Here is a 25161-nt window from a genome sequence, read left to right as displayed (position 1 = left end):
GAACTAAGTACAGGATCTTGGAAGCTCTTTCATTTTTATACAGTTGAACTGTATAAAATTAAGCAATATCCTTTTCTGCTAGTCCATTTTAATTTTATCAAGAAAAGAGGAGAAATTTGCCTGAAAGAAGCTTTAAATGTCCCTTGTTATATTAATGCCTAGGTACCTAAAGCCACTCCTAACCATTTGTAAAGGCAGTGAGTTGTCTTGTAATTGAGGAGCTAAGTCATTAACTGGGTAACATTCACTTTAATCAAAATTAACCTTATACCCTGAGAATCAGCGTACAGAGAAAGCTTCTGTTCCTGTGCATTTCTATAGATTCCAGTCACAGAAGAATGGTTTCTAAGCAAAGAATTAGAGTCTTTGCTAAACAGATGACATCACAGTTCAAAAGATGGGTAGGTATGAAACTCGATCTGTGTTATCCCTACCAGGTTTTAATAGTAGAATAATTGACACCTCAGCTAGTGTTTGGGTCAATGAGCAGTGGTCGACAAAGTACACAAACTATGTACTTGAGTAAAGGTAGAGTTACCCAATCTACAATTTTACTACAGTAAAAGTCAAAAGTATTTTCCTTCAAATTTACTTAAGTATCAAAAGTAAAAGTACAGCGATTTATTGTGGCTCTAATGTCTAATTTAAATTTACTGGTCAAATCCATTAAATTTAATGACAATTTTTAAAATAAACGTCCGCATCACCCAGACACTGCCCCAATCCGCCTGTCGACCCCGAGAAACTCCTCCACCTGAGGCAGGACCTCTCTCCCGACCCGGAGTTGGCAAGCCACCCTTTTCTGGTCGAGAACCATGGTCTCAGATTTGGAGGTGCTTCACACTTGGCTGCGAACCTACCCAGCAAGAGCTGGGTAGGTTCACATCATCTGCAAGAAGCAAAGACCAGATTTTCCTGCCACCAAACTCAACACCTTCCACACCATGACTGCAACTAGAAATTCTGTCCATATAGGTTATGAAGAGAACCGGTGACAAAGGGCGGCCCTTGTGGCGTCCAACCCTCAACGGGAACAGTTCCAAATTACTGCCAGCTATGCGGACCAAACCCACGCTCCTCTGAAATAGGGACTGAATGGCCCTGTGCAAGTAAAACCACACACACAAATGTAGGCGATATATGGCCCCTTTGGCCTTCCATATACGCGTGATTAAAATTCGTACGCTACTGCCCTCTGCTGGATGCCCAATGTCCACTGACGTAGTGACGTACGTGCTGTTTGCGTAGTGACGCAAGGGTTACGCTAGCAGCGTAGGAATTTCGGTCTGTCAGACCACAGTGCGACGAAGCAGCTCGTTCCCAGCGCTTAGACGTCATCACACCACGGGCTAAGGATTAACTTCGGCCGCTGTGCGGTGGTCCCCTCTGCCTGGTTTACTTGGTAAGAGCCTTTTGATGCTCTGCGGCGCATGTACTGGGCGAATATTGCGCATAACCTTGAGTAGTTGGTGTAGCTGCCAGGCTAACTTTTACGGAGCGACCCAGGTTAGTAGGGAACGTGTCCTCGCGGCTATAGATAGACGCTCCGCTCCGTATCTGCACACTGTCCTGGAAAACATCCCTCCTGATTCAGGAGTCCCTGTCCGGACTCTGTGCTGTACTGTAGACCCACACCTGGCCTACAGCTTCCATCATCCTTTCCTGGGAGCAGAAGGACGCCATGCCTACAGCTGGAGAAGAAAAAAGGAGCTGCTGAAGCTGTGCTTCAACCCAGTGGAATAAAGGACAGAAACCAGTTATTTATATTCATGGACTATTACTGGAACCAAACAACTACAAGTGAAGGAGTCAGTTAATTTAATTACTGTTACATTAATGGCATTTACAATAATAATTAATTTATGAGAGTGCTGTCTTTCATGTCTGTATTCGTTCATTCTGGTGGCTGAAGGCAGCATTAGCTGGCTGAGAGTCTAGTAGCTGCTTCTCCATGGCGCTGAATAGAACGTAAAACGTGTGATTGTGAGCATCTTGTGGCGGGTGCTGCGTTACTTGTGGGCACCTCTGTGGCTAGGCCACCACTGCTTTTCACAGGGAACTGTGGGGAAGTCCCACAGTAGGGTGGGGCCCTTTTAATTCTCTGTTTCTGCAGGCGGCAGAGCAATGTGCAGCTGCATCCGTAGCTCCGGGGCTCTGTCCCCGACCCATCTCCCTCGACTGCTGTCCGAAGCTGGCTGCTGGGGGGCATGGCAGGGTTGCCGGAGCTTGTGGAGTGCGCCCCAGCATTTTACCAGTAGGGGTGAGGCCGTACCTGCACCCCTTCCGAGCCAGGCCAGAGTGGTGATATGTGGTGGCGGCATAGTGGGCACCTCGGTGGCATATCACCTTGCCAAGCTTGGCTGGACGGAGGTGGTGCTTTTGGAGCAAGGAAGGTAGGTGATGCAAATTTCTGAACATGGAGCGGTTATGCCTCATTGCTTCATAATGCTCTTGAACGGCAGCCAGGTGTTATCATGTCCACCACTAAAGCTCTGTGACATGTTCAGTGTTTTCTCTGGCCCTGTTCCTGTTAGGTTGGGTGCAGGCACCACTCGCATGTGTGCAGGAATCGTAAGTGTGGCAAAGCCCATCTTTATTGAGAGCAAGATGGCCGATTACTCCAACAGCCTGTATGAGCGTCTGGAGGAGGAGACTGGAGTTAAAACTGGTGAGCAGAGCTGAAAGGGCTTGCTGGTGTTTTATACATTCTCCCTGTGCCAATGCCTGTGTTTACTGTGTGTTTGTGTGTCTAGGTTATGTGAGGACTGGCTCACTATGCTTGGCACAGAATCAGGACCGATTCCTCTCTCTGAAGCGCCTGGCATCCAGGCTTATGTAGGTGGCCATTTTGACCTGGTCAACACTACAACATTTCATTAACAATGTCTTTTTTCCAAACATGTTAGGTATTCAGAAGCTTCCCTAGACAGTGTGGCCAGCACAGTTGGACATTTAAACTACCAGTAAAATGTTTGAATGCGCCTACTCATTTATGGGTCTTGCAATTTTTTTACATCATAGAACACAACTGAAGACACAGGACTATGAAACAACACACGTGAGGCTATGATGTAATAAACCAAAAAAAAAAAACTCTTTCCACTTTCCATTCCACCTATTTTTCTTTCATTGGATTCTTCAAAATGGCCAGAGAAGCCATGTTATTGGATGTACGGTGGTAGAGTGGCTGGTCTGGGGCATAAAATGTACATATTTAAATATTTTTTTTCTGATTGGTGTATATGTTGTGTTTTAAATTATACAATTTAATTGTCAGTAACCTTGGTGTCTGGCTTATTGCAGGGTTTTGGGCATTAATTGCAATGTTATGAAACCTAAAGATGTGGCCAAGCTTCACCCTATGGTTAATATTCATGACCTGGTTGGGGCTCTATATCTGCCACAAGACGCAGTGGTCTCACCTCCAGATGTCAATCACGCCCTAGCCATGGCGTCATCAGTGCAAGGTGAGCTGTCAGTACTTGTTGAATTCTCCTTTAACTACTTATCTTCTCTGAGCTGTATCTACATCTCCTCCCACACCCAGGGGTGCGGATCCATGAGCGCACCACTGTGAACCACATTATACTGGAGAAGGGCCATGTGAGGGGGGTGGAGACGGACCGGGGCACAATTGAGTGCGAGTTCTTTGTAAACTGTGCAGGACAGGTGAGTGGTGGTGATGGACCGGAGGGTGCAGTGCATTGGATGTGTTTTTTTGAAGACTGACTCTGGCCTGTTTCTCTGCAGTGGGCGTATGAACTGGGCCAGGCCAGTGAGACAAAAGTGTCAGTACCTCTGCATGGCTGTGAACACTTTTACCTCCTCACCAAACCGCTTCAGCAGCCCCTGCAGCCAGATGTGCCAGGTTGGCCGGAGAGTTTGTACTTGAACCTGCTGATCTCGGAGCAGCCGTAAAAACCTTCCCTTTTCCTCTTCTCCCGATGTAGTGGTGATGGATATGGATGGGAGGATCTATGTGCGGACTTGGCAGGGGGGTATTTTGTCAGGGGGCTTTGAGAAGAACCCAAAACCCATATTCACAGAGGGCCGCAACCAGTTGGAGATACAGAACATGCAGGAGGATTGGGACCATTTTGGTGAGTCATTTCAGAAAGCTGCTAATAAACACTCGTTTTTGTGTGCCTCTATTTCTTGATTGGAATGGCATCTGCATGAAAATACTTTAAAACAAGATTTGCCATCTTCTCTGAAGTAAAGCAATGTCACCTCTGTGTAACACTGTGAACCCCAAAGCTTCACAATCTCATCTCTCTGGGTACTTGTATGTGGTGGGATGACAATGAAGTTGACTGAATAAAAGAGGAGTAGGATCAGACCCAAAACACAGCTTTTGCATGTAAACACATTCATTGTCCTCACACCAACAACAGAACATTACCAGTTTTTTTAAAGGCTATATATCTTGCCAATCAAGCAGTTCTAAATTTTGCTATATGTCAGATATGTCTCACTCACTTAATGTAGCTAAATGCCATGGGGCATTTACCACACCATGTAATATTTATGGGTGAGTTATCTTATTGGACAAATCATCCATTGTTTTATTCAGTTCTACTTTTGAAGCATGAAGACAGCAGTACTCTTCTGTTAAATGTGTCGAGGAAAAGTTACCGTAATAAATGTTATTATATTGTTTTTTTCAGAGCGATTACCTTGTCAGTAAGTCATGACTTTTGTCCTTGAAATTGAAGCAGAAAAAGTGTGCAGGCATAAGGATGCGAGGGACTTTCAATGACCAAAAAGCTATGGATATTAGATAGTGATTAGTTTTTGTAGTTTTGTGAGCATCTGCAGCCATTGTTCTTTGGTGTGTCACAAATTCAGGGTTAAATTGTATGTAATGTATTGCCTTTAATTCTTTTGTGGATTGTAGAACAAGATGCAAATGGGTGTATCGCTCTTGATTGATTTCTCTCGCATGCCATTGTCATATTTGCATTTTAAGGACTGTTGTGAACAAAATCCCCTAGTAAATAGAGATAAAAGACCCTCCTCTCTGCCCCTCAGAGCCCATGTTGAGTGCCCTGCTGAGGCGGATGCCCTCTCTGGAGTCGAGTGAAATCCACCAGCTGGTGAACTGCCCCGAGTCCTTCACCCCTGACATGCGCTGCCTCATGGGGGAGACGCCAGGGGTCCATGGCTACTATGTCCTGGCAGGAATGAACTCCTCTGGCCTGTCATTTGCTGGTGGAGCTGGAAAGTACGTTTAAATTTTTTTTTGTTTCTATGATAATATTTTTCATTGGGTCTGTTAGCCATGCTGTTGTTCTGTATTCAGCTGGTTGGGAATCTATATCTGTATATTAATGTAACTGATGCAAACAAGCCTGCAGTAATTAATGAAACAGATGTGAGGCTTTTGCTTGTCTTGTGTACTCAGATATTTAGCTGAGTGGATGACTTATGGCTACCCCACAGCCAATGTCTGGCCCCTAGACATCAAGCGCTTTGGCAACCTCCAGAGTAGTCGCACATTCCTGCGCCATCGCGTGATGGAAGTTATGCGTGAGAACTTTTTCTGTCTATTATGATCATAATAATGTGCAGTTTCTGTTTGATATTTTTTTTTTATTCGCTTTCTTGTGACTTTTTGCGTGTATCTTTGCTCCAGCTCTTCTCTATGAGCTGAAAGTGCCTCGCTGGGACTACCAGACAGGACGTCAGCTGCGCACAAGCCCCCTGTATGACCGCTTAGATACCCAGGGTGCACGGTGGATGGAAAAGCACGGCTTTGAGAGAGCAAAGTACTTCATACCTGCTGGCAAAGGTGAGGTGTTCTATATGGGGTGGCTGCTCCTCGCCTGATCTACCATTATATAAACCTGCTATGAACACATATCGCAGTAAACAGAAATGTTAGAAAAAGGATCCTTGGTTGATAACTTGTGTTTTTGTTTGAGTCAGACCTACTGTCCCTGGATCAGAGTAAAACCTTCTACAAACCAGACTGGTTTGACATTGTGGGAGCTGAAGTGAAGTGCTGTAAGGAGGCTGTGTGTGTCATTGATATGTCTTCCTTTACCAAGTTTGAGCTTACGGTGAGTTTAATTGGTACAATTGTTCATCTCAGGCAGTGCTGCTTAAATGCTACATGCACACTTCTCTCCACATCTTTAGTCTGATGTGATGTGTGATGCATTTGCCCTTTCTGATGTCCAGTCGGCAGGAGGTCAGTCCCTGGAGCTGCTGCAGCACCTCTGTGCGAATGACCTGGATGTGCCAGTGGGCCACATTGTCCACACAGGCATGTTGAACCAGAGAGGAGGTTATGAAAATGACTGCAGTGTGGTGCGCCTCAGCAAGAATAGGTGAGACCGATGACTCCTCCCCTCTCCAGTAGTTTTATGTTTTATTTTTTCTCTTCAGCAGATGGTTCAGAGTTGCATTGTTTCATTCCAGTCTTTCCAAATAAAAATACTAACATGAAAAAAAATTCTTGTAAATTCTATGTTGAATTCTCTATTTAAAAGTGAAAGTGAAGTGATTGTCATTGTGATACACTGCAGCACAGCACACGGTGACACAACAAAATGTGTTTTTTTTGTTTGTTTTGTTTTTTTAATGAAAAGTTTATTTGATTTGCCATTCTTGGCCACCGTGATGCGTTTTAATTATCATGAGAGAGATGCAAGATGAAATGGAGGCAGGAAGCTGGCAATAATATTTTAAACCTGTACATTAGCATGCACTAAGAAAGCTGGGCTTTCAAAAAGCTGAACATTGTAAGCGCTCACAGGATCGTGGCTGTATGGAAATGGCGCAGTAAAAACACTGATTGTGTGACTGTTATTTATTTAAATCCACCACACAGCATTACATTCAGCTGGGGTTGATCTCGGGCTGGGTCAGGTCTAATTTTTTAGGGCTGATTACAGCTCTAATATCAGAATCAGAATCGTGTTTATTGGCCAAGTATGTGCAAGCACATACAGGGAATTTGATTCCGGTAGAGGGTGTCTCTCAAGTACAGTGTAAAAAAAAACAACAATGTGTAAGGATACACATTATAACTCTATATAGTCTGCAGTGTAAAACGAGGAGAATAAGAACAAAAATCTACAACTGCTATTTATTGTTTTTGCAAATAAAACTTATTAATTAATAAATTTGAATGTGTGTATGCGTGAAGGAATTGGGGTGGGGGGGGTCCTGGCTTGTCTTAGACACAAGCAGCGGGGGCTTCAGGGAAAAAAGGTTGGGAAACTACTGCTTTAGTGGATCACAGTGCCAGACTGCTTAATGAATAATAATTATTTTATGTTGAGCTAATAACTGTCAAGCAGTGTTAATAACTTATTGTTGTCATTTATCTACAAATATATTTATAATATTTCATGGTCTTAATTAACCTCTCTCTGTGTCAGGGGAAGTGCTGTCTCACTGTTTTCTACTGTTGTTCTTTCCTCCCCAGTTTCTTCATCATCTCACCCACTGATCAGCAGGTGCACTGCTGGGCCTGGATCAAGAAGCATATGCCCAATGACCCTCAGCTCCACCTGGAGGATGTCAGCTGGAAGTACACTGGTGAGTACAAGATCTTGCCATTGTGGTGTGTGTGTGTGTGTGTGTGCGTGTGTGTGTGTGTATATATATTAGTGGTGGGCCGTTATCGGCGTTAACATGCTGTGTTAACGTGAGACTCTTATCGGGCGATTAAAAAAAAATATCACCGTTAATCTATTCACAAAGTTGGGAGCTGGATCTATACTACACAATCTATTGTGCTGGAGTTACATGGTTACACTAGATTTATAAGTATATTTCTTCTTTCTTGTGTTTTTTAGTTTCTTATTTCCTAAAGACTTTTATTTTGTTTTTGAGACCCGGTTCAGGTCTCTTGGACACATGGCAGGAGCTGTGAGAGGTGCGTGGGGTTTGTGTGCAAAAAGTTATTTCTTTCATTTTACTTTATGTACATATTAGGAATATTTTGCATGCGTGTTATTTTGTAAATATTTTTTTTATGTTCTTTTAATACTGTATATTGTTGAGAGAGGTGCAGAAAGACGCGATGTTCTGACTCGACCTTGCTTTTTGTACAGGAATGCAGTATTGTAAATTGTGAATGCTTTATGTTAATGTTCAGTTCTCTTGGACACATGGTGTGCGTTGTGAGAGAGAGAGGTGCAGAAAGACGCGATGTTCTGGCGCCACCTTGCTTTTTGTACAAAATACACTTTGCACAGAAAATCTCTTGGGTGTCAGCTCATCATTTGTGGTTCAAGAAACCAAATCAAAAAGTTACACAACGCAGAAGAAGAACCGCTACACTATGATTACTTTCACCTTGATATTTTAGCGCAGATGTAACCTAGCTGAATTGCTCTGTAGGGGGCGAGAACGAGTCTTCGAACTGTGAAATTACCACATCAAACGTGACGTGGTAACATGGATGCAGCTATTTAACTGAATAAACAGTTGGTAAACACAAGTACATCTTATTGAACATTAATTTATTTTCATCACCAATTATCATAGTAGAACAGCTTTCTCAAGCAGTTCATGATGCATTTTGGAAACAGGAGATGAGCCCCTGGTCTCATCTTGTAAGTCGCTCTGGATAAGGGCGTCTGCCAAATGCCGTAAATGTAAATGAAATGGTCTAATGCACCACCTGCCTTGAGAAACCCGTTCTCAAAGACTTACTTTTAGTCATTATTTGGGTAGCACACATATTCTGAATGCCTTCGGCAGAATTCAAATGAGCCATTTTAATCTAGATTAATGTAGATTAATGTAATTTTGCTTACTCTAGTCTAGATTAATTTTGCTTACTCTAGATTAAACTAGATTAATTCCAAGATTACAGTGAGATTAATCTAGATTAAGAAAATTTATCTATGCCCACCTCTAATATATATATACTATATTAGAGGTGGGCATAGATTATCTAGTTTAATCTGAGTAAGCAAAATTAAGATAAATTAAAGCAAAATTACATTAATCTACATTCATCTAGATGAATCTAGATTAAAATGGCTCATTTGAATTCTGCCGAAGGCATTCAGAATATGTGTGCGTCACGTTTGATGTGGTAATTTCACAGTTCGAAGAATCGTTCTCGCCCCCTACAATGCAATTCGGGTAGGTATACATCCACGCTAAAATATCAAGGTGAAAGTCATCATAGTGTAGCGGTTCTTCTTCTGCGTTGTGTAACTTTTTGATTTGGTTTCTTGAACCACAAATGATGAGCTGACACCCAAGAGATTTTCTGTGCAAAGTGTATTCTGTACAAAAAGCAAGGTCGCGTCAGAACATCGCATCACACATCGCGTCTTTCTTCACCTCTCTCTCTCACAAGTCACGCCATGTGTCCAAGATAACTGAACATTAACATAAAGCATTTACAATACTGCATTCCTGTACAAAAAGCAAGGTCGTGTCAGAACATCGCGTCACACATCGCGTCTTTCTGCACCTCTCGCTACAATATACAGTATTAACATAAAACATAAAAAAATATTTACAAAATAACACACATGCAAAATATTCCTAATATGTACATAAATTAAAATGAAAGAAATAACTTTTTGCACACAAACCCCACGCACCTCTCACAGCTCACGCCATGTGTCCAAGAGACCGGGTCTCAAAAACAAAATAAAAGTCTTTAGGAAATAAGAAACTAAGTGAAAGTGAAGTGATTGTCACACGTGATACACAATGCACACAGTGAAATTTGTCCTCTGCATTTAACCCATCACCCTGAGTGAGCAGTGGGCAGCCATGACAGGCGCCCGGGGAGCAGTGTGTGGGGACGGTGCTTTGGTCAGTGGCACCTCAGTGGTACCTTGGCAGATCGGGATTCAAACCGGCAACCTTCTGATTACGGGGCCGCTTCCTTAGCCACTAGGCCACCACTGCCCCTGAAAAGACACAAGAAAGAAGAAATATACTTATAAATGTAGTGTAACCATTTAACTCCGGCACAATAGCTTGCATAGTATAGACCCATCTCCCAACCCAAATTTGTGAATAGATTAACGTCGATATTTTTTTTTTATCGCCCGATAGCGGCCCACCACTAATATATATATATTTTAAATTGAAGAATCGGATCTGCTTGTTAATTATAACTGACCGATATGAGAGTGTAGTTAGTAAAATAATACAGTAAATAGGCAAGGTCTATTTTAGATTACTATATTACAATAAAATATATAATAAACATAAATGAACTTCAGCTGTACTTGCATATACAACACAACCAAGCTTGAAGTAGTCCCTTCCACTGCATACATTATTTTATTTATAAATGAAGCGTCCTTTCCAGCATGGCACTATCATTAATACAAGATTTTCCAGCGGAGATGGTAAGAGACATTGTAGGATTAGCCGACTACATCGAAGCAGGGTATGCCTTGCCTAAATATGTAGCAGGTAAAGAAGAGGAATTTACTGAGGTAGTTGCAGTTATTTCTGCATTTTCTGACCAATATCATGAATGGTAGCACCCAATTACTTTGTTCAGACTGACAGAAGTAATTCATAATGTTCCCAAATTAACTTTTAAAAAATTCATTACATTTTTACATTTAATTAAGGATACATTTAATTTTGCCATTTTTAGCACTTTGCATTTATCTGGCAATGTGTTTTTATACTGAATTCTTCTCTTACCTGCAGCCCTCAATCTGATTGGCCCAAGAGCAATGGATGTTCTCTCAGAACTCTCTTATGTTTCCATGACGCCAGATCATTTCCCTTCTCTATTCTGTAAGGTAGGATTAATATAAGATTCTTTCAGTTATAATGTACATTTTCATATTTTTTTATTTTTTGGTTCCAAAAAAATCAGAATGTTTAACACTGAACCATGTCTCAGATCAATCAGAAAGAGCTTTTGTTTTACATGATGTTGCTTTTGGTAGGAAATGAGTGTGGGTTATGCTAATGGTATCAGAGTCATGAGCATGACACACACAGGAGAGCCGGGCTTCATGCTCTACATCCCGATCGAGGTAAAATCTCTTCATGAACTCTGTTGGTTGGAATTGCTTTGATATCTTTTCTGAGCTATGATTGTTTCTTTCTTTTAGAGAAATGCTTACTATGTGTTAATGTGGACTAATGAATTGTAATGTTTTTAGTATGCCCTGCATGTGTACAATGAGGTGATGTCAGTGGGACAGAAATACGGCATCCGGAACGCTGGTTATTATGCTCTACGCAGCCTCCGCATTGAGAAGTTCTTTGCTTTTTGGGGCCAGGATCTGGACTCTTTCACCACTCCACTTGAGTGTGGTCGGGAATTTCGGGTCAAATTCGACAAGGTGGGTAAACCCAGCCCACATGTCCTGTGCTTTAGGAAGTGTTTTTTGTAATAGTAATGTTATAAGCATATGCATCCAAATGGGTATCCCCTAGATTGTTTGTGATTATTTATCAGTTGACCGCAATGTTTCTTCGAGAGCATGGGTTGACTTATGAGGACATATCATGTAGAGGTGTGAACCTTCACTGGTCTCACATTTCGATTTGATTCGCTTATGATTATCAGTGTCTCAATATGACCGAAGGTAAAGAACTGACTGACATTACAGTGACCTGTTCTATTGTAATAAAAATCAACAGTGAATAAGTAAATGTCAGGTTTTCTGTTTTTTTATCAACTCAGTCACAGCAAAGAAATTAGACGCTTTCTTTTGAAAAAGGTTACAGGTAATCACTTTGAAAGATCTAACTATAGACCTAATTTATATAGCAATAAATTATTTTATACCTTGCTGTAAATATTGTTTTATTATTAATTTTCCAATCAAAAATTGGAAAACAAATGCATATCAAAACAGTGAACAGCAATACTTCAGGATGGATGCTGATTATTAGAAATCATAGAGGCTCATGCCTCTTAATGGAGTCATTGAAATGTTGACTAAGAGGAACTCAACACTAAGAGAAACACAACACTTCTGTTTCAGTTGGGAAACGTGTTACTCTGTACGCAACAGTCATTGTCACTTTACTTGATCAAATTTTTTTGTGGCTGGGATGTTTCACACTCACTGAACCATCCTGCTCTGTTTTTCATGGTTTTATTAATAAAGCTCATCATTGGATATTTATTGTGATTTTATTATCAGTGTCTCTTTATTAGGAATACTGATGTTTTTGGATATGTATTGAAGTATAGGAAAATGTGTTATGCTAGTAATGTCCACTAGTGTTCTAAACATGTGTGTGTCCTGTTCATCCTATCATAAAGGATACAGACTTCCTGGGCTGTGACGCACTGGTACAGCAGCGCCAGGTGGGCGTGTCACGGCGGTTCATCATGCTGGTGCTGGAGGACCATGACACAGAGCTGGACTTGTGGCCTTGGTGGGGTGAGCCCATCTACCGTAATGGTCAGCTGGTGGGGGTGACAACCAGCAGCGCCTACAGCTACACCCTGGAGCGCCATGTCTGTCTGGGCTTTGTGAGTGCACCCTCAGGAGAGGTAGTCACCCCTGACTTTGTAAATCGTGGTGATTACGAGGTGGACATTGCTGGGCAGCGGTACCCAGCCAAGGCTAAGCTCTACCCCTTCAGCTCCCTCTTTGCCCAGCAACGGCGGCGCAAGGATGATATGGAACTCAGCAATTTTCAGGGAAAATGAACAGGTGTGTTCAGTTTTTCTCAGTGCAATAAGTACATAAGCAAATGATGGTGCTTTCGTCTCACTCCTGTCTCCACTTTTACTCTTGCATTTGTTTTTACAGAGGAAGATCAACTCCTCTCTTCATTACTGAGTATTTCACTTTTTAATAAACTCGAATAGAAGGGGACCTTTCTGAAAGGATGACAAGCCTAGCAGCGGCCCTCACTCACACAATCAGTTTGTTTCAGTTTAGGTTTTACATGTTGCTGAATACCGAAGATCATATCATATCATAGATTTCTGTTACTAGCCCTGACTGTTTTTGTGGCTCCTGTAAATTAATGGTGAGTGCAGAGTTGACCTCACCCTGATATACTGGATGTGATCATCACCAAAAAACATCTGCGACTAAATAGTTCTTCTCTGACCCTGTGATTCCTGAGCAGAACACAGTTTGAGAGCTCACTGTGGTGTATTAATTTCTTAGTCACACGATGGAAATAATTGATCAGTGTGGTAGTGATTCAGTTGAGGAACTGCTTATTCTCCCAAACCTGTTACCTTAATGGTTTGAGGATGCGGCCATAGCATCTGATCAGCTTTACACTACTACAGGATCTGCAGATCTTCTGCAACTCATGACTTTTACTACAAAGTTTCCATTGGGCTCTTCCTGGTTCTCTGGAGATTACCACAGGGACTGTACAAAGGGGATGTTCCCTTTTGCTTGAAATGTCTTTGTGCAATGATTTTGTGAGCATATGCAGATGATCATTGGGTAAACCCTGCTGGATCTGGATCTGTAGATGTGCCTGTTCTTTATGAACACCTTGCTGATGGTGGTGGTGGAGTCAGCTGTGGACTAATGCACGTGTATGCTAATTCTAACTGACTGCACCAGACTCATTGTTGCCCAGCAATTAACACAGATCTATACACACCTGTGTGTGTATGTGTGTGTGTGTGTGTGTGTGTGTGTGTGTGTGTATGTGTCATCTTTCCTGTAAGGACTTCTTGTCACAGCTTTAATGACTACAGTATGTTTGAAAGAACATCTGAAAGAACATCTGAAGTTCTCACACAATGGAGAGAATGCTTATTTTGTCTTGTATTTCTTCCCGCTAATGTTAACACTCCATGTTTTTTGATCTGTTGATAAAACAGGCATTGTGTTTTATATTATATTTCTCAGTTCAGTATACCCTGTACATGCAGTCCATTATAATGGATTCTGTGATATTTTTTAAATTTATTTATGAGATGATATTATTCACTCCTAGTTATGCTAGTGCTACAATAAGGCTTTTCTTGCACATCACTAATCTTTTCAAATTCAAATTGACTCCTTCCTTCAGCATGAATTAAAGTTGCACCTTGAACAAACTTGATTTTGTGCCTTAATTTGGAAAATGCACATGATTGCTGTGTAATCAGACTAAATTTTGTGCATCACAAATATGAATACTAAATAGATAGGAAGTCCTTATTCCAATATTTGATGTCATTGAAAACCGAATGCCCACTTTTACATGTTTAGTCTGACCATCTCTTTCCTGTAAGGTGTGTGACTGAACTCTTGTCTTGAACTCTTTGTAAATGTTCTCCTGTTGTGCAGGTGTGTTTTATTAAGAATAAATCTGAGACTAAACCCACAGGCTTCAGTGTTTCTGTGTACCACATGATGGTACTGTTGCTGCACTACATTCACACTTCTGTCATGTGGTCCATGTCCACAACCAGTGTCCTCCCCTTTTCCATTTATGCCCACTGACTCATGCTGTTGTTGTGAAGGTGGGAGAGGCTCTGGTTCTGTGCACTGGGAGGTGCGTAAAAGGCCTGGATGCCCACCATCACCACATCCTGTTTGCTTCATGCGGTGGGAGTACCTGTACCCCCTTTGAGAAGTAGGTGGGCACAACTGGTGCATTGTAGGTGCAGTGGTGGTTCTCACAAGCCTCCCATTGTGGCCCTCTCCCCCACAACCCACAATCACTGCCTATACCGACCATGACCAGTCCTGTCCTGCTTCTCACAGCCATCAGATCTTGCAGTCACCTCTGGTCATTCAGGGATTGATGGAGGTGTGACTGATTTGAGAACATTTCCATGCTTTTCCATGCTGATATCATGCCAGGTGGGATCACAAACCCTGGCTTGCAAGGATACAAATCTCTCAGTTCTTCTGACGCCTGAGAGGAAATGTGGTAGAGGGAGAGTGACGAACCTGATGAATAACTATTAACAGTGTTTGTGCAGGATGAAGACAGCAGCAACTTCATTCACTAATCTGGCTCCCACCTTCCCCCAGAAGCTGTGATGAAAAGGCTCTGCTGTTGAAAACTGAAAATGTGAAGAGCTAATTATGAAATAGTTGGAGCTGGAACTCTGTGCTACAGGTTTTTACATCAGACGAGCCCCATTAATTGAGAAGATAAATGTAAATTTGCATTTAAGGACTATCAGCAGTAATTTGCAGGGCAATCATGAAGATAAAACCACGTTTTTGTGAAATTATATACTAATGGATTCATCAGGCAGTTATAGTAACGTTTATTGTTTTTGAGATAAAGTGCCTGATCAGCAAGCACAAGCTCTAAACTGCTATTCTCAGGTCCCTGATCAGTAAAGCGCCTTGGTCCGATCCGGGCTTTCATAATATGATTAAGCTCTCAAAATGCCCCAAACACAGTCCTCCATTTCTGGCAGCATACGCATTCACAGACATATAGAAATAGAAATCTAGATCAGTCAAACAGAAAACCTACAGCTGCTTTTATTTTTTCTGAACTTCAATTAGAAGTCATACTGTGAAACAAAAACTGTGACCTTGGTGATGTAACGGGCCAGCTGGACCCGCTTCTCCAGCTCTGTCATCTCCACCTCAGCCTCAACCATGGCAGGACCTTGTATGGGACTGACCAGCAGCAGCTGGCCGGTCAGGCGGTCTGACCGCTGCACAGTGAAGTGACGGCGTGCGTGGCTGCCCAGCAGTGAAAATCGAAGTGTGTCACCAATCACGCGTACCGCTGACACGCGGAACATGACTCGTGGGGCCGACATGTTGGACACCACAGAGAGAAAGTGATGGGACACCGAGTTTGGGGCCTGGGAACAGGCCCTGCTATCCACTGGGCAGGGATTCCTCTCGCAGCGCCTATAGGACAGTAGGATAGCAGAGATGTACAAAGTCAGACTGTAATGTAACAATGCTGTATTGTGGTATTTTGACTAAATGAACATCAGTTATGATGATTGCTGCTCACTCACAAGGGGGAGGTTTTTGCGTAGGTGGCATTGCGAATACGTGGACAATACACACGGACGCACTGGAAGCCCCCATAGGTATTGATGCAGAGCTGATCCCTGGAGCAGTTGTGCTGTCTGGTCGCGCACTCATCAACATCTGGTTACCAGAGAGAGCAGAAGAGGTCAGTTCAACTGCTGTAATACCCTGACTATTTTATTCTCGCTGAATTCACCTTTGCAGTTGCGCCCATCGCGAGTCACGTTGTATCCAGAGGGGCAGCTACAGCGGTATCCCCCAGCCATATTCACACATGTGTGTAAGCACAAGCGGCCAGCCTGCCCCGTGTGGAAGAGCTCACATTCATCAATGTCTGAAATAAAACAGCTTCTGGGTGAAGAAGATCTTCACAGTGTGGGAATTCTCAGTTTAGCCGAATCCAGTGGTCCTGAATTTCTGACATACCTCTGATAATAACATCCACTCAATTTTACTAATGGTATCATGGCAGGTCACAATCTTAAGTAACTGCATTAAGAGTAGGATCGATTGAGACAGACTCATGGTCTGACCTGTACAGACAGTGGTGTCCCTTCCTGAGATGGTATAGCCGGGGTCACAGGTGCAGTGGGTTGTTCCCTGCACCTGGCTGCAGTGGGATGGGCGAATAGCTGGACTCAAAGTTGCCTGGGGAGATGAGGAGGCAGCTGACGAAGAGGTGTTTGTTATGGTGATGAAAACTGAAGGCAGAACAAAGACATGTTATGGAAAACGTACACACTGTTCCATGTGTATGTACACACCTACAGAGTTACGGAGACTAAGATGATGCCATTTTGAAGAATCCAATGCAAGAAACATATTTGTGAAGTGAAGTGAAGTTTGATGAATCTGGTTTTTCAGAGTCGCCTCATTTTACTTTCACAGCTGCACAGTCATCATCAAAAGCTGCTTCATGAGATTTTTATTTACATGAGTGAATGATAAGAGTTCAGCATAAACCTTCAGGACTGTTCGAAACCAACCCTGTTGTCAAACTTAAGGTGATCCAGGGAAGCCAAGAGTGTGAAATGCTGCCATCACAGCAAAAGCTATTAGGGTGGTAGCAGCCTAGTGGGTAACACTGCACTGTAACTGACCTATGAAGCAGAAGACCATGAAGTCACAGATTCAAACCCTAACTACTGCTGTGTCCCTGAGCAGGACACTAAACCATGAGTGTCCCCAAAATGACTGTCCTTGATTGTAAGTCACTCTGGATAAGGCTGTTCACTTTTTTTTCTTTATTACAGTAACCTCACGTGTGTTATTTCATAGTTGTCTTCAGTTTAGTTCTATAGTGTAAAAAAGGTGGTAGTAGCCTAGTGGGTAAGACACTCGCCTGTGAACCAGAAGACCCGGGTTCAAATCCCGCATACTACCATTGTGTCCCTGAGCAAGACACTTAACCTTAAGTTGCTCCAGGGAGACTGTCCCTGTAAATACTGATTGTAAGTCGCTCTGGATAAGGGTGTCTGATAAATACTGTAAATGTAAATGTAAAAAAAGACAAATGTTTCACTGGTAATGTAAACTCATCATGTACATGAAAGATATTTAATGAGCTAATGAGGAAAAAAGGACCTTAAAAATAACTGCAATATAACAAAGAGTGAAGAATTTAAGGGGGTCTGAATCCTTTCAATACCCACTGTGCGCCATGAATACAAAATATTTTCATTGAATACTCAAATGAAAGTATTTTGCTGATTGTTTACTGGACAGGTACACTTACATGTTGGCACTTGGGACTGGCAGGTGCTTCCACCCCATCCTTTGTCACATATGCAGACAAACCCATTGACTTCATTCTCACAGGTCCCACCATTCATACAGGGAAAGGAGGCGCACTCGTTGATATCTGGGGAGAGAGATTTCCCCCCTCATGTTAATAGAAATATTAGTTTGTTCCTCGGCAGTGTTAAATGTGCAACATGTGTATGCAACCAGCTTGTCTCATAATACCTCTGAGAAGGTGAATGGAGAGTATTAGTGTAGAGCTCACCCTGTAACTCCGCCCTGATTCTGAAGGTACCTCAATAAACACAGCCGTAGCCATTTTCCGGAGTTTTTGTAGAACAGTCGGGCTGATAGCAAATACAAACTTGTCTTTCAGTCTCTGTTCTGCTCCTCTCAGTAAACCTTCTTTCACGCTCATGTAGATTCCATCTCTTCAATATCAGATGGATCCGCCCTTATCTATCAACACAGGCCACCCAAATACACATTTAGTCCTCACTCTGCACCTTGCATTCTCCGACCCTCCTCCGACCCTGCTCGCCTGCTCCCTCCACCGCTGAAGGGTACAAGGAAGACATATTATCTGTCTTGGCCCCTAGGTGGTGGAATGAACTTCCTTTCGAGGTCAGAACAGCACTGTATTTTCAAATAACAGCTTAAGACCTTCCTCTTTAGAAAATATTTAGAGTAACTTGTAACTGTCTTATAGTCTGACTTATGTAACTGGTGTCAGAATTTCGAAATAAAACATTTATATAGAGGCGACATGACAAACCCCTGCACACTGGCTGCTGGCCGCTCCAGCTCAGGTTGGCCCTGCACTGTCGAGTCTCAGAACCCACCAGCTCAAAACCCAAATCACACAGGAAGTGAACCTCATGACCCGGATGATGAACTTTTCCCAGCTTCCTGCCACTGGCCGGGGCATCAATGTTAGGACAGGTGGCTGGAGGCAGTGAAAAAAATCACGTACAGCACATATTAAAAGATTGGAAATGTTTAGCCTGAACCTGTTTGATAGAATAAAAACAATTTAAATGATAATCTCAATATCACATTGTCTTTCAATGGTAACTGTTAAGATTCACAAACAAAAACAATAATGGCAGAACATGTATACAATATGTCATTGTTTGCATTGTACAGGGTACCTAAAATGTCCCAGTTCATTCAAAGATCTTTTAAAAATCTATCCATCTACTCTTCAGTGGTTCTCAGACCTGTCCTACCATCTCTTACCATTGGGTTTGGCAGACTGCAGAAGGCTGAGCTTTTTTCTCAGGGTGCGGAGGTTCTGGAGGTAAGACTCTTCATGGGCTGACAGCAACTTGTGGACCTGACGCAGGGAGCTCTGCATGTCCTGTTTACTGGGGCAGTCCTGCGGGCCAGTAGTACACTATCAGCATATTGATAGAGCAGTGTCAAATTTATAGTGTCAAATTTATGGTGAATGTCTGAGAAGTATACAGTTTCATAGAGGATTGTGCAATGAACCTGCTCAGTCATTGGGGAAACAACTGCAAAACTCACAAGGATCTCTTTCACAGAGCACCCAATCTGAACAAACAAAATGGCCATGAGTCCCAAAGCAGGAAGTGGACCAAGATCTCTACAAAGCAAAAACAATTGGAAGTGAATTGATTTTCATTATGAAGCACTGCAAGACAGCACACAGTGCACACAATGAAAAGTGTCCTCTGCTTTTAACCCGGGAAACTGAAAAGTTTTCTGTACATCCTGTCCAGATTGTCAAAAGCAGTTCAGAGGTTCAGGAGTGTTTGGTGACCATTAACCACCAAAGAGTTGGTATTACCATAATAATGAACCATAAACGTAGTCAGAGTATGGAGAGACAAATGGCAAGCTGCCCACACAGGCGCCATCTTGGACTAAAATTCGTATGGCTGTGACTAAGACTAATAAATACTAAAATTAAGACAAAGGGGACATGAACACACAACTAACTACAGGGAACGGTGATCACAGGAACAGCGAAGTGGTAAAAGACATCAATATCCGGATGCGGACCTGAGACAACGGGATACATTTATACACATGAACACAGAAGGAAACAATCTGGAAAACCATGCGATGCTGGGCAAACACATAAATTCCAGTTCAGAGCATGTATCCAGGGCACAGCGCAAAGTCAGGACTGTGACAACAACATCACTGGATTATTGTAACACTCTGTTTTCTGGTTTTTCTGCGGTTTTACTGACTAACTAGATGAACACTTTGGCAGCAAGATGGCATGGTGGTTAAATGGCTAAAGGAAGGTTAGCTAGGATCTAGAACCAAATGGCCCTGAGGGTAAAAGTTGCTCACGCAGTCTAACAATGCAGGCAATTACCACCTTGCAGTGCCACAATTATGGCAATTTGCATATACCCCAGAATGTTATGATGAGTGATCAGATGAATTTCAACGTCCCTCTTTGTCATGAGAATTAACTTAATTCCAAAAAAACATTTCCACTGAATTTCAGCCCTGCCACAAAAGGACCTGCTGAGATCATTTCAGTGATCCTCTTGTCACAGACATGGATATTGCTGCTTCTAAGGTTGCACCTAAATCAACCATTTATCAGATCATCAAAAACTTCAAGTACAGAGGTTCAAGTGTTGTGAAGAAGGCTTCAGGGTGCCTAAGAAAGTCCAGGACCATCTACTAAATGATTCAGCTGTGGGATCAGGGTGCCACCAGTGCAGAGCTTGCTCAGGAATGGCAGCAGGCAGGTGTGAGTGCATTTGCACGCACAGTGAGGCAAAGTCTTTTGAAGGATGGCCTGGTGTCAAGAAGTGCAGCAAAGAAGCCACTTCTCTCCAAAAAAAAACACTGACAGACTGATATTCTGCAAAAAGTACAGGGGTTGAACTGCTGAAGACTGGGGGAATGTAATTTTCTCTGATGAAGCCCCTTTCCTATTGTTTGGGGCTTGTGGAAAAAATTTTGTTCGGAGAAGAAAAGGTGAGCGTTACCATCAGTCCTGTCTCATGCCAACGATGTAGCATCCTGAGACACAGTGGTGGCAGTGGTGGCCTAGTAGTTAAGGAAGCAGCCCTGTAATCAGAAGGTTGCCGGTTCGAATCCCGATCTGCCAAGGTGCCACTGAGGTGCCACTGAGCAGTGTCCCCACACACTGCTCTCCAGGCGCCTGTCATGACTGCCCACTGCTCACTCGATTTGAAGAGTTCAATGCAGAGGACAAATTTTACTGTGTGCACCGTGTGCTGTGCTGCTGTGTATCACAAGTGACAATCACTTCACTTTCTCACTTCATGTGTGGGTCTTCTTCTCATCCAAATCAGTGGGCTTACTCACAATTTTGCCTAAAAACACAGCCATGAATAAAGAATGGTACCAATACATCCTCCAACAGCAAATTCTCCCAACCATCCAAGAACAGTTTGGTGAAAAACAATGTTTTTTCCAGCACAGTAGCGCACCGTATCAAAAGGCCAAAGTGAGAACTAAGTGGCTTGGGGAACAAAGCATTGAAATTTTGGGTCCATGGTCAGGAAACTCACCAGAACTTAATCAAATTGAGAACTTGTCCTCAAGAGGCAGATGGACAAACAAAAACCCACAAATTCTGACAAACTCTGAGCACTGATTATGATGGAATGGTTGCCATCAGTCGGGATTTGGCCTGACTCGTTACTAGTTTTCTAAGAACATCACTGTTTGCAGTGACACTATAGCATGACACTGACACGGTGGCAAGGGGTGTGTGTGACGGGCCGTGTGATAAGAAATGTAGTGCTTCAGCTACTGAGACCTAGTGTCCTAGTGGGAAAAGGAACAAATAAATCAATGTATTAACTCAAGCATGGTTTCAAGTTCAGTTCAAGTTCAAGTTCAAATTTTATATGCAGTGAAATGCTTTTAGCAACTCCTACAGACAAGATTATTGCAAATATTGCAAGTAAACAATGAACCAATATGCAAATATTGCAAACATAGCCAAATATTACACTTTTATGTCTTTAACCTAAAACATAAAATATATGTAACAGGTAGGGTGAAGGTGTGCAAATAGGTGGTATGCAAAAAGGTGTGCAAATAGCTGGAGTTAAAGTCAAAGTATAAAGTGACAAAGTATAACAAGGTAAACATGCAAGGATAAAAAGAGTTGAGAGTGACAGTTGTTGAGAGCTCGGACAGCCTGCGGGAAGAAGCTCCTCCTCATTCTCTCTGTGTAGGACTTCAGGGAGCTGAAGCGCTTCCCTGACCGCAGTAGAGAGAAGAGTCCATTGTTGGGGTGGGTGAGGTCCTTCACAATCTTCCTGGCCCTGGTGCAGCACCGTTTGCTGTAGATAGATTGAAGGTCAGGGAGCTTGGTACGGATGATGCGTTCGGCTGATCGAACCACCCTCTGTAGGGCTCGCCTGTCCTGCCTGGTGCTGTTGAGGTTGAGATGTTTCCTGTCAGGATGCTCTCTATGGTGCAGGAGTTCCTGAGCACCTTGGAGGGCAGTCTGAAATCTCTCAAGCGTCTGAGGTGGTAGAGATGCTGCCGGGCCTTTTTCACCACGGTGTTGATGTGACAGGACCATGACAGGTCCTGCGTGATGTTAACACCGAGGTAACGGAAGCTGTCCACTCTCTCCACTGGGCTCCTGTTGATGACAGGGGTCTGGTAGGTCCTCTCCTGCTTTGTACTGAAGTCCACTATTAACTCCTTTGTCTTGCTGACGTTCAGGTGGAGATTGTTCCTCTGGCACCAGTTCACCAGATTTCCAACCTCCTCCAGGTAGGCCGTCTCGTCGTTGTCGGAGATCAGGCCCACCACGACAATGTCGTCAGCAAACTTGATGATGGTGGTGGAGTTTGTAGTGGCTGTACAGTCGTATGTGTACAGAGAGTACATCAGGGGGCTCAGAACACAGCCCTGGGGGGCTCCAGTGCTGAGGGTGATGGAGGCTGAGACATGTTCGCCCATCCTTACTGCCTGTGGTCTCCCAATTAGGAAGTTGGAGATCCACTGACAGAGAGATGAGTCCCAGGTGCCCCACTTTGGTGGTGAGTGTGGAAGTGATTATTGTGTTAAATGCTGAACTGTAGTCAATGAAAAGCATTTTAACATAATTTCCCTTCCGAGTGTCCAGGTGGGTGAGTGCTGTGTGGAGGAGATTTTCTGCATTGTGCCCTGATACTATTGTATTGTATTCTCCTTTACACTGTATGTGATGCCTATTTGCAGTATGGCCCACACACACTTCACCATCACCTGAGTACTGATCACCAAATGATCACTCACCACACCTCCACTACAAAGCCCCAGTGCACTCATGTCCAAGCTTCATCTAGCAAGGTGCGTTAAGAGGCTGCTTCAGTGTGGACTTCCGCAACTCTGCCTCACTCGCTCCTGGTGCAGTGATCTGCTCACAGTAACTGCTCGAACTGTCATGGGCATCATCCTGGTTATTGTAGATTTACTTGTGTTTGATGGTGCTAATAAACTGATGGTTTTGCTGCTCCTGGGTTCATTGCCTTCGCTCATTCCCCACTACTGTCTTGGGGATTTCTATATTTTCTCTAAACAGAAATCACAATAAATATGATCCGTAGAGCTCTGTGAATACAGACATGCAATGCAGTTTGAAGTGTCTGCCAGGCCTTGTTTGTCTAACATGTTTTCACCAGTGGTGAATAACTCCATTGACTGACAGCTCAATCCTCATCTGGTCTTGTGACCTTCTGCAATTTCCTGAGTGCAGGCATTTGAATGAGCTCACCGGTGAGCTGTAAGGAACTCTGTTCATGAGGCTCCATGTTGCATGGATATAAAAGCAGTCCTTGTACTTGGCTGTGTGTGCAGCTGTAGGTAGAGTTGGTGGAAGCTGAAATGTCAGGATTATGAACTGCTCTCCATGCTTGGTAAACAGAACCCTGGTACAAGCTGTTTCGAAAGCATAAGGCCTGGTGACTCTTTACTACACTGGGTAGATTCCAGCAGTGGTGTTTTCAATAAGACATGGGAACGTATAGAATGTTAGAAATGTTATTTATCTTTTGTATTGCTAAGGCTTTGATCTATTTCCCCTTCTGGAACTTGGATTTAGCTGCGGGGCAAACCTTTAATAATCCAGCAGACGGTACAAACTGGACTCCATCTCTTTCCATTTGAATGTAGGAAAAGGATTTAATTAGTACTAAGATACAGTGCCAAAAGATAGTGCCATATCATGACATCACTGCTCATCACTGTCAAAATCTTACACAGCAGACAGCAGTTTTATATCTGCCCATAAGCAACAGAACAGTCTTCTGGAAAGTCTTGGTTGTTGAATATGAAGGGTTTAGTTACCTGTGAATTTACATTCCATTAAACAGGAGGCAACATAGAATCGGGATGCTGTGAGGGTCTGATTTTAGCGATACTTCTGCCTATACTTTCCACTCAGGTTGTATTGTTTTTGTTAATATTAGACTTGATGATTGACAAGTAATTCTGACCAGTGAGTTATATTCAGTTCAAATTTGAGACATCTGGCAATAATCTGTTTTTGTAACTCACCTGGTCACGCGCCACGCTCAGGTGACACGCGCTGACCAGCAGCATGACAGCTAAGCGCGCGCCCGTCATCCTACTGCTGCTGTCTGGACCAGATCAATACGCGGTGTCCGGAGGACGATGACCGAAGCGCGGTGTCCGGAGGACGATGACCGGAGCGCGATGACCGGAGCGCGGTGTCCGGAGGACGATGACCGGAGCGCGGTGTCCGGAGCGTCCGGTGGATGACAGACGAATGAGAGACGCAGCTCCGCGCGCAGCGGCCGCGGGACGTGGGACGTGGGACGTGGGAGACTCTCCTGCTGCTTGCTCGCACTTTTCTTCTTTTGCAGTTTTCCTTTTTTTGAACTCGATAAATGTCCACCCTCCATGAAAAGCTGCTCAGTTGTGGTACTCCTTCAAATAAAACCCGCCAACACACACACACACACACACACACACACACACACACACACACACACACACACACACACACACACACACACACACACACACACACACACACACACACACACACACACACACACACACACACACACACAGCACTGGAGCAAATGATGCTTTGTATTTCCGGGCCCAACTGGACAGAAGCCTAAAATACAGATTGGATGGAAAGGAATGTGGCCCATAGACACTGCTTACCACTGGTGGAGAGTAACGAAGCAAAGTACTTTATTGAAGTAGTTTTTCTGTAGTGAACCTGTACTTTACTAAATTATTTACATTTGTGGAGTCTTCTCTTCAAAACTAAGATGCGCCCATACCAAATTCACCAATCAAATTGCAGCACGCCTTTATTGATCTGCAGTAATCCAGTTTGCCAGAACATCCATGGCCTTATTTGAGAGATTGGTGTAGAAAAGAAGATGGACTGTTTAATTTTCAAATGTTTCTGTGCCTACCTAAACCCCATACGATTTAATCTGACAAGACTTCGCCATCTAATCTTAACAAAGGTATAGGCATGTATCAGTTCTGATGCAACTATCTGATCCCTAGTTTCTCAAGACAG

The 25161-nt window shown here is 43.2% G+C and overlaps 2 protein-coding genes across 4 annotated transcripts; one reads left to right on the top strand and one right to left on the bottom strand.

Moving 5' to 3' along the window:
* The first annotated feature begins 1236 nt into the window (after positions 1–1236).
* Positions 1237–14255, top strand: pdpr (pyruvate dehydrogenase phosphatase regulatory subunit). 2 transcript variants are annotated; one of them, XM_028956962.1, is made up of 19 exons: positions 1237–1402; positions 2114–2393; positions 2535–2668; positions 2754–2835; positions 3304–3467; positions 3548–3669; positions 3751–3868; positions 3951–4100; positions 5032–5224; positions 5405–5529; positions 5636–5791; positions 5929–6062; positions 6184–6332; positions 7436–7548; positions 10654–10748; positions 10899–10988; positions 11118–11300; positions 12233–12629; positions 12729–14255. In XM_028956962.1, exons 2-18 carry the CDS (start codon positions 2125–2127, stop codon positions 12623–12625), a joined length of 2670 nt encoding a protein of 889 aa, XP_028812795.1. In that variant the 5' UTR covers positions 1237–1402; positions 2114–2124; the 3' UTR covers positions 12626–12629; positions 12729–14255. The 2 variants fall into 2 exon arrangements, with proteins under 2 accessions (XP_028812795.1, XP_028812796.1); XM_028956963.1 differs by having other exon boundaries at positions 1237–1808.
* A 1109-nt stretch (positions 14256–15364) lies between these two features.
* LOC114766238 (fibulin-7) lies at positions 15365–24500 on the bottom strand. Of its 2 annotated transcripts, XM_028956903.1 has the most exons (8): positions 24153–24500; positions 18870–19008; positions 18406–18576; positions 17626–17751; positions 16424–16591; positions 16087–16224; positions 15875–16010; positions 15365–15761 (listed from the first exon to the last, which is right to left on the bottom strand). In XM_028956903.1, the coding sequence occupies exons 1-8, from the start codon at positions 24219–24221 to the stop codon at positions 15401–15403; spliced, it is 1308 nt and encodes a 435-aa protein (XP_028812736.1). In that variant the 5' UTR covers positions 24222–24500; the 3' UTR covers positions 15365–15400. The 2 variants fall into 2 exon arrangements, with proteins under 2 accessions (XP_028812736.1, XP_028812737.1); XM_028956904.1 differs by lacking the exon at positions 18406–18576 and having other exon boundaries at positions 24153–24498.
* Between the last annotated feature and the right edge of the window lie 661 nt (positions 24501–25161).

The sequence above is a fragment of the Denticeps clupeoides genome, chromosome 16 (assembly GCF_900700375.1).
Source record: "Denticeps clupeoides chromosome 16, fDenClu1.1, whole genome shotgun sequence".
Classification (NCBI taxonomy): domain Eukaryota; kingdom Metazoa; phylum Chordata; class Actinopteri; order Clupeiformes; family Denticipitidae; genus Denticeps; species Denticeps clupeoides.
Note: the sequence above shows the minus strand (reverse complement) of the source record. Positions and strands in the feature narration are given on the sequence as shown.

What these genes read in the sequence shown, in the direction of transcription:
- pdpr (XM_028956962.1), top strand. Translation starts at nt 2,125, where the DNA reads ATGTGCAGCTGCATCCGTAGCTCCGGGGCTCTGTCCCCGACCCATCTC. An exon ending in GTGCTTTTGGAGCAAGGAAG is followed by an intron (nt 2,394 to 2,534) that starts GTAGGTGATGCA and finishes TGTTCCTGTTAG; the next exon opens with GTTGGGTGCAGGCACCACTC. An exon ending in TGCTCTACATCCCGATCGAG is followed by an intron (nt 10,989 to 11,117) that starts GTAAAATCTCTT and finishes TAATGTTTTTAG; the next exon opens with TATGCCCTGCATGTGTACAA.
- LOC114766238 (XM_028956903.1), bottom strand. Translation starts at nt 24,221, where the DNA reads ATGACGGGCGCGCGCTTAGCTGTCATGCTGCTGGTCAGCGCGTGTCAC. An exon ending in TGAGCGTGGCGCGTGACCAG is followed by an intron (nt 19,009 to 24,152) that starts GTGAGTTACAAA and finishes ACTGGCCCGCAG; the next exon opens with GACTGCCCCAGTAAACAGGA. An exon ending in TACGCAAAAACCTCCCCCTT is followed by an intron (nt 15,762 to 15,874) that starts GTGAGTGAGCAG and finishes ACTGTCCTATAG; the next exon opens with GCGCTGCGAGAGGAATCCCT.